This window comes from Diorhabda sublineata, chromosome X (genome assembly GCF_026230105.1).
Source record: "Diorhabda sublineata isolate icDioSubl1.1 chromosome X, icDioSubl1.1, whole genome shotgun sequence".
NCBI lineage: Eukaryota > Metazoa > Arthropoda > Insecta > Coleoptera > Chrysomelidae > Diorhabda > Diorhabda sublineata.
Genome location: NC_079485.1, coordinates 37,388,287 through 37,397,842, shown reverse-complemented (window position 1 = coordinate 37,397,842; position 9,556 = coordinate 37,388,287). Strand labels below are relative to the sequence as shown.

General features: G+C 32.6%; 1 protein-coding gene across 1 annotated transcript in view; it reads left to right on the top strand.

The window, feature by feature from the left end:
- Positions 1-977: 977 nt before the first annotated feature.
- Positions 978-9,556, top strand: part of LOC130450926 (lachesin) — a 395,900-nt gene continuing 387,321 nt past the window's right edge. The window contains exon 1 of the mRNA XM_056789650.1: positions 978-1,234. Within this exon, the coding sequence (XP_056645628.1) occupies positions 1,162-1,234 (73 nt within the window). The 5' untranslated portion in view covers positions 978-1,161. The remainder of the gene's footprint in view (positions 1,235-9,556) is intronic.

Below are 9,556 nucleotides of genomic sequence, written 5' to 3'. Positions count from 1 at the left end.
GCTGAACTCCCGTCATTGTCAGTTTTTCATGAGGAATATCGAGTTGAAAGGATACGTCTAGGGCTAGAACAATTTTGTATTCTGCTTCAGAAGATATTTCTGAGAGATAAGGTTTGAATACGTTGGTTAGGTTTTCAGGAAATGCTTCGTTATGCCATAAGAATGAATTTCAACTTCATTGAATAGCTAATTGTTAGAAAGTAGTAGTTTCTATGTGACCAAACTTTTGCAACTTTGTCATCATCACCATCCATTATTGGAATCATTTTTCAAAGACTAATTGTACAAAGGTTTTTGCTAAAAATTTTATTTATCTTAATAGAGTGTAGTTAAGGATTTTTTTACTTATTTTTTTTATTTATTGGATGAAAACTTTTTTAATAGGATCTTTTAAAAATTTGAAGTCATTCGAGACAAATTTCTTATACAATGTTAGTAAGGATGAAGATCCAGTTTTCGTGTGCAGAACAAAAACATGAGTGGTCGACCACTGTCACCTTTCCAAACATCTTAGTAACTATGTATATATTTATATAATTACTTTTCATGCACTATATCACTCAATCCCCGTATAATTTAAATATTCCAAATAATTGTTAATTTACAAGGAAAAACAGTTTTTTCAAGAGAGAATCCGATAAATATAACCATTGGACGACCAGTGAAATATAAATAAATCAATATTTTCACATACACACTAAGATAAAACTACTAATTAAATAATTAGTTATTTCGTCATGACAGCCTGAAATTGATGAAATCAAAATGCGTAATGACGAAAAATAAAGTTAAAAGTGACAAGACAAGTTCAGTGTCATAAACAAATAAGTTAAGATTAATGATTAGCGATTGACGGTAGCGTTAAAAGTTTGTGGTCTAGCATGAAAAACAAGTGGCATGAGATAAGCGGCAAACAGTGAGCGCAACGCAAGCTCCAAAAGTGTCTCGCGTTCAGTTTCATATTAGAGTTACCGTACAGTTGCAGATTGACCCGTCAGTTGTAAACTTGCCGTCATCGTTAGTGAGAGTTCGCATCGCTTTGGCTCTTAAGCTCGTACTTACCGGAATAGTTGAGCACGTGCTTCGTTCCGCAACACGCTAGAGTGAAATCTATGACTAAGTGAAATATTAGAGTGACTAGTGGAAATTTTAAGTGTTAAAATGGCAAAGAGAAAGCAACATAATCGTTGTTTAACTATCGGTATGATCTACATTGTTACCATTATTAGCCAAGGTAAGCATTATTATTATTTTTGCCCTGTATATGAACTGAGAGACAGAGAACGGGGCCTTAGCACAATAATTTATTTTCGGATACACAACTTTCACATATACACACATACAATAGCAACTGTTTTCTCGTTAAATAGAGAAAGTTTTTTATGTGAAATATTACATAAAAATTGCACCATTTGATCAATATAGTGCTATGAATAATTTATTGCAAACGGTTTATCCGACTTCTTATGAGAATTTTCTCCATTAAATTTCCATGAATAGAATGGTATATATATATATATATATATATATATATATATATATATATATATCTATTTCATTGCATCTAAATCTTCTTGATTTTAGGTCACTTCTGTTTTAAATTTTTTTCAATAATTTGTGGAAGAGAAAACTTGACGTTTTGTGTTTATGTTTTTTTTTGATATTTCGTGATTCTTTAATGCAGTTTTATTTTTTTATCGTATTGATGACCTTTCAGTCTATTTTCTAAATACTGAGATGCCTGCCCAATATAGACAACGTCACAATCAGTGAAAAGCTATAAATGATAGAAAAGACCTGAATAATTTATAATAACATTTATAGCTTTATTTTGTAAATTTTAATACAACCACAAATAATTTGACTGATGGCTGCTACATATTTTTGAGATGTGGAAACTAAGGAAAAAATTAATTTTTCTTGTTGAAACAAATTTTTATTTTAATTTTATTTCTATACACCCCACAAAAATTATTTTTCAAATATTTTAAATGTGTTGCCTGTTTTTCGAATTTTATTATTATTACGAATTAAAACACCAATAGATACGCCTTTGGCAACATCAGTTTATTCTACAGAGGACAAAAAGTTTAATTTACCAAAACAAAGAAAATTGTACAAAACATCTATACAAAAAAATGAACGGTGCTCAAATTAAAACCAGCCAATGAATTTCTAATGGCGTGTGTTATCGCCCCTCGCTCTAATTACAGCTTCCATTCGTCTTGGAAGGCTTCTAAACAGGTTCTGGACGTATCCTTGCGGCCTGTTTTCCCAGAACATATTGAAGATCATCTAGTGTTCTTATTGGTGCCGGATGTTGCTGAATTTGCCATCCTAGATGGTCCCAGACATGTTCTATTGGATTAAGGTCTGGGCTACGCGCAGTGCAATTCAGGGTAGGTATCTCGACCTCTTCTAAGTACTGCCGAACCACTCTAGCAGCGTGTGGACGAACATTATCGTGCATTACCACAGAGTTGTCACCGATATGAGGAATATAGGGCACTACATGGGGTTCTAGGATATTGGTTATGTACCTGTCAGCACTTAGTCTTCCATCATTCTATCCGAGCGACCCTCGAAAGAAATTCCTCCCCAAACCATGATAGAGCCACCACAAAAGCTCTGAGTTTGACGAAAATTAACCTGATCGTCCGTTCACCACGTCGCCTATATACTGGTACAGGCCTATCTGATGAATACAGACAAAATCTTGATTCATCCGTGAATAAAATATTGGACTAATCTTGAATATCCAAATTTGCGTGTTCTCGAGCAAATTCCAATCTTGCTACTCGATGTTTTCTGATAAGACGTGGACCTTCTAGCTGGCATTCTGGCTCGTATACAATCTTCTCTCAGCCTATTTAGAACTGTTTGTAGGCTTATTTGGACATTATGAGCAGCCAAAAGATCTGTTTGCAGCTTTCGAGTGGTGGTATGCCTAATTCTTAACGCCGTTAACCGCAAATAACGATCATCTACTACCGAAGTTACCTTTCCGCGGCCTTCTGGTAAGCTGTCCTGTTTCTTGGTAGCGAATCACAACTCTGGATATGGTGCTTTGTTGAACTCCAATTACCCCAGCGACGGACGTATCTTTGACTGCGGCCATCTTGTATGAGCGCGATGATTCTAGCGTCTTCTCCATTTGTCACATGTCTTGTTAAACGTTTAGGCACATCCATTATTAACAAAATAAATTTTCACGATACAATAACACAATATGCTTAGAAAGTTCTCGATCTCAATGCATTCTCCAAGACAGAAATGATTTATTTGAGCATTTTTGCTTCTAAAAAAATTTGTAAGAAGTTGTGATAGTTTTTTGCCTATGATAAGAAACCAGAAATATCTATTAAGTTGATACATATACAGATTGTCCAAAAGAACTAAAATTAAGTATTAAAAATATCGTAAAATACCAGTGATGCGATAATTTTTGTGGTCTTTATATTTTCATATTCATGATGTTGATTAATGTAAATACGTAGATTGTCAGTATCAATCACATTTTGATAAAGACTGATAGTGATTGCATAGTCAAATTTTTATCTGCCTTTCAAAAATTATGGAAAAAACTGAAAACATACCTAAAATTAAGACAATTGGAATGAAGTCTTTTCCAGCTAGATTATGAGCGTTTTCGTAGTGGGATTGTGGTAAAATGATACACCAAAGTGTCTTCTCTAATAGGAATAAACTTTTTGACAAAGAGAGAGTGAAATAATAGAAACTATAGTTGAGAAAAAAATATATATGAAAAGAATATTTCAATGCCCGGCATCAGAAAAAAAGTAACGAAAAAGCTAACTCATATCCGTTAAATTTGAGAGTTGGTTTTTGCAAATAACTTTTTAATACGATTTATTTGGCTTAACAGAATCAGTTAACCAATTTTAAGTGTAATAATTGATAAAAAACGACAAACGTCCCAGAAGGCTAATTAAAATAATGAATGTAAAAGTTTTGTTCATTGTCTTTCCATGTTTTCATAGAAAGTAATGCGTGAAAGGAAGTAAATAGGTGTTAGATGTTTTGTGTGAGAGAAACTAATTACCCGTCCTTCGTCTTATTATAAAAAAAATTAAAAAAATAGATATTCATAAATCATCTGCTGGTATTACACTTTTTCAAGCTTGTAGAATGCCGACATAATATTTACAAATATTAACCTCCAATTTTCTGGAATTATTTTTCCCAATTCTTTATATTTTGTGTAGGTTATGTTCAATTCGACAAGCTTGTTTCCATCAATTGATGATAAAATAAAATGCCAAAAATTTTGTTATGAAAATCTATTGAGTGCTCCATAAATTTCCTTGGAAAAATTGACATGACAACACGATTTCATATCTATCTATCTGGTATCTACAAAGTGTATACCCATTCCAACTATTATGGATTCAAGATTTTCAAAATTTAGAAATATATATCTTGAGAAAATTGCTAAATTTGACACTATTTTCTGGTAGGAGCTTGAGAGCGTAGTTATAATTAAGTTTAGTTCTTAATGAGACTAAGGGATTCCTGACTTTTAGTATACAACAGCTATAAAAATGAATTTAAACACTAGAGTGTCATATTTAGCGACACACATATCCTTTTATTCTAATCCATTCATCACTTTTCTGACTGCAAAGACAAGTTACACCTTGTCAAGATATTTTCAAAATAAACCTTATTCACCCCAAAACTATTTAGAGAGTGTGATACTAAGTAAGAAAGTATGTTTATTTCACAGCAGTTATTGAACAAGGACTTTAAGATCTAATTCAATATTGATATGTGGAGCAGTGAAGTATTTCTGAAATATAATTTCGGAGATTTTGTTCCTTTTAAATGGAACTCAAATATTAAATAACATTTAAAATATGGCGAAGGCGCACGAGATTGCCGTTGTATACTTCTAGCAATTAGTATCTACTCCCATAGCTTCCATTTCAAGTGTTATAGCACAATTGGTAATGGAAGATCTTCAGGAAACAGTTCTAAGCAAAGTTGATATAAATATTCCATTCTTTTCCGATATGTAGATGATTGCATTACTGCTGTACCAAAGAATCAAATTGAAAACATAAATGAAAAATTCAATTCTTATCATGAAAAACTTCAATTCACAATCGAGGTTGAGCAAAATAATAGAATCAATTTTCTTGATGTCACATTATATAAAATTAACAATAACATTAGAACAGAATGGTGTATGAAACCAACTTGGTCCTCAAGATATTTAAACTTCAATTCGTGTCATCTTATGTCACAAAAGAGATCAGTTGTTAATAAGTTTAGCAGATAGATTTATCCAACTATCAGATCCTGAATTTTGATGTATAGCTATTAAAAAAGCAAAAACGGCATAGAAAGAAAATAATTATCCGGAAAAAATGATAAATAACATATTCAAGAAAAGGATAAATAGATACTACAATCAATTTAAAAACAAAACTGAAACGAAACATCAAAACATAAAACATTTTTCCTTACCATATGTACAAGGACTTTCCCAACAATTATCGAATTATTTCGATAAATATGATATTAGTATAAGTCATAGAGGACATAATACATTATCCAAATATTTTCCTAAATTAAAATCTGAAACACCAAAAAACAAAAGAAGTAATATTATATATCAAATGCTTTGTACTAATTGTGCCGCTGTCTACAAAGGGCAAACATCTCAGTATTTAGAAAATAGACTAAGAGGTCATCAATACGATAAAAAAAGTGATCTGCATTAACGAACCATGAAATATCAAAAAATTCAATTATAAACATTCAAAAATTTTTGGAACAGAATCTAATACAAGATGAAGAGATTTTTAGAAATGGTTCACATTCATAAGAATGCGAATACGATTTACGAATCAGATGCTTGGCTAGTTGTTAGAGGCTGTTGAGTATTGAGTTGCTCTTTTGGTTGATTGGAGACTATCTGACTTGTAGCTGGTGCTGCTTATTGTGGCACTTACTCGTATATTTTCACATGTTTGAAGTAGGTATTGTTTTCAGTACGTTTTATGTTTGTGTCTATCGCCTTAAACTGCTGACGGCTCTTGGTATCCGTATTCATCCTTGTTCGACGAATGTGAAACTCTCTCATTTTCGATGATTATTTTAATGAAATTTCACAACAACAAGACAACAAACTAAAAGTTATAAACACTAAACTACGAAAAACAAATTAAATGAACAGTTTCATTCAACAGCGCACAACATTCGACTAATACCAATAGATAGAGACTCCACTTACACATAGCACGAATTATTTTGGGAATGCCCGGACTGTTTATCAAATCTTGTAAATAAAATAATTCTTACGTTTTTATTTTTTTTGGTCGCTTCACTTGATCGATATCAATTCGATGTTTATTGGACGATATTATATATAGTATTATTATTTTCATTACTCATAGGTAATATTTTCCACAAAGCAAAAAAAAACAATCTCATCATACTCCGATAAAATTTGTAGCGAGAAGTTTTCATAAATATTGTAAAAGTATAATGAATAAAGTTTTCATTGCTTCATTTTGTTACTACTCACCAAAGTGGTGATCACTGTCTAGGAAAATAGGCTTGTTTCGATGCGTAGACATATAAACACATTAGTGCCTATTTATAATGATCACGATTAGTGCTTCCTAGTGGAGAGCGACGTGAAATGAGTTTGCTCTTGAAAGGTAAGTACACAATGAGTAATGATTTGGAGGTCTACTGTGGATGGTAGTCGATTTTGTATTTATTCGAATCCGTATAACAACTGGGCGATATATCGATGATTTATACAAAACAGTCATTTCTCAGCAAAACAATGTTAACCCATAATTTCACGTTGACTATGGAGTGTCTCCAAGATTTTTCCAGATTTAAATCCTAGATCGAGCATATGTGGGATATGATTCGGAGGATATTTTGTATTTTTTCACATTAATATTTGAAATAGCCTGATCGGAATATATTCACATTAGGGAATTTAAAAATAAATGACCTTTCAAAATATGGCGAGAACGTAAGGGGTTTGTGTATAATGCATTGAAATTAGTGCTATTTATTTATGACCACGAGTCATAACATTTTATTACTCTTTTTATAATATTTATATTCGCTAACACAAAATAAGCTTCAAAATAGAATATAAAAGTGATGTAATGAAATGAAACAACACGGACTACAAATGAACATACAAAAGACAGTTATAATATCAAACAAACTAGAAGATTTAATTGTGTAAATACAAAAACTGGAAAGTAGTGCGTTAACAACCTTAAGTATTTAGAAACAATAGTAAGACCAGATGGAAGAATTGACGAAGAGGTAGGGTAAATTAGACAATATTTACATATGTGGTCTGTGAAGAGTATTTTTCAACAAAAAAGAGATAACAAAACGTTTAAAAACGACAATCTACCAATCAGTATTACTACTACTATGTTGGTCTGGGGTTGCGAATCTTGGGTGCTAACCAACAAATTGAAGTAGAAAATAACATGTGAAATATCAATACTAAGAAAAATAACGGGGGTGAAGAGACTAGATGAAATAATCTTCTTCTTCTATATTTTCTATAGGCCTGTATTTTGCCTGTTTCTTTCTTTTGTTGTGCGTTTAAGTTATATTATCGCTCCATCTTTTCCGGGGTCGACCGACACTTCTCCTCCCGGCCGGCGATTTGTCTCTTGTGATCTTTACTACTCTATCATCTGTCATTTTACTTATATGGTTGTTTCATTCTTTTTTTATGTTCAATAACCACTCGTTAATCTTCTCCACATTACATGTTGTTCTAATATAGTCGCTACTTACTCGATCTCTCCGTGTGTTCCTCGTGATTCTCCTCAGTATTCTCATCTCAGCATTCTTTGTGTTTTGGACGTGTCCGGCCGCGTTTCTGCTGTGTATGTCATTATTGGTCTTATAACAACTTTATAAATTCTAGTCTTAGTTTCCCATCTTATATGTTTCTTTCTCCATATTGTATTATTGAGGCATTCTGCTGCTCTATTGGCTTTCTGTATTTGTTTTTTTACTTCTAATTTTGCATCTCCATAGCTTGATAGTATGATGCCTAAGTAGTTAGTTCCCATAATCTGTTCAATGCTGGTACCGTCAATTTCTATCTTACATCTAATCGGTTTTTTGCTAATGACCAGTGTTTCTGTTTTTTGGCATGAAATTACCATTACCGTTTTCATAGGTATATTTGCACTGGTCTTTATGTAGGAAAAATGTATTATTTATGCGTAATTCATTTGTATTGCATAGATCTATTAAAAGACTCCCATTTTTGTTCCTGACATCTTTGTTGAATCGTTGTTATCTGTATGTCTCATTCTAATTGCAACAATTCTCTCTGATACGTATTTGCACTTTTCAATCTAGGTAATTAATCTTTTCTGAACTAATATGGCGACCCTTCCTTGGCTCTTGTTTCCTTTGGTACGCCACTATATATCATTATGTAGTTATCTAACATACTTTGACCCTTGCCTTTTTTCCTCGTTTCTTGAAGAGCGCATATGTCGACCTTTGCATCCGTGAGTTCCTTAGTAAGTTCCTGTTCTCTTGTATTTAAGGATTTGATATTCCAAGTGGTTATTCTTAATATATTTTTTGTTTTCCATTGGTGCGTTGTCCAGTTCCTTGCATTGGTCGTTGTTATTAAATCCGTCCTGTTTATCCGAGGCACAACCTTGGTCTATGAGCGGTAATGTATTTAAAGTCTTCAGATAGGGTGCTAACATGGTCTGAAGACTCTCTCCTCCTTTTTCCGGGCTTGGGAACGGCAACAGAGTCATTGGAGCTACTCAATCCACCCAATAACCCTGCAGGCGGAGTTAGATGAAATAATGAACGATACAATTAGATGCCAATTAAACGTAGTGAGTTCAAATCGAACGTCAGTTGAGATACATAGAGATAATGAAAGACGACAGAACAGTTAAGATGATATGGTAAGCCGGAACAAACAAAAACAAGAAAAAAGGTAAACCCAGGAGTAAATGGAATACAAAAATAGCAAATAACTTGGCAAAAAAGGATTGAACAGAGAGCAAAATATGGATCCAAATGGAGAAGAAATATCATATCTACCCCTATATTAGAAGAAATTGCGAATAAGTGAGTAAGTAATAAGTAATCAAATGATTTTCAATAAGATTTAAACTATCAATACAAACATTTTTACGACCTTCATGTTGTTCGAACGTAAGTATTTTAGGCACCAACTTGGCACACACTTTTCCTTTGTCTAAATTATCATGTAAAACTTTTTATATGGATTAGTTATGAATTCATAGTTTGCATAATCGCACAATCGACAGTAAGATCGAATCAGATTAGCGATTTATTCAATATTGTCCCTGTTTTCGTCATAGAAGGACGACCCAGGTTAGAATTATTTAGAGGACTTTTTGGCTATATTGCAAATACTTGAACCACTTAAAAGCATTTTTCACTGCAATATACTTCTTTCAACAAATAGTTTTGTTTGCCCTTTTTACAAGTTTACGCAAAATTTCACAATTATAGGCTTCACTGTTACAGTTTC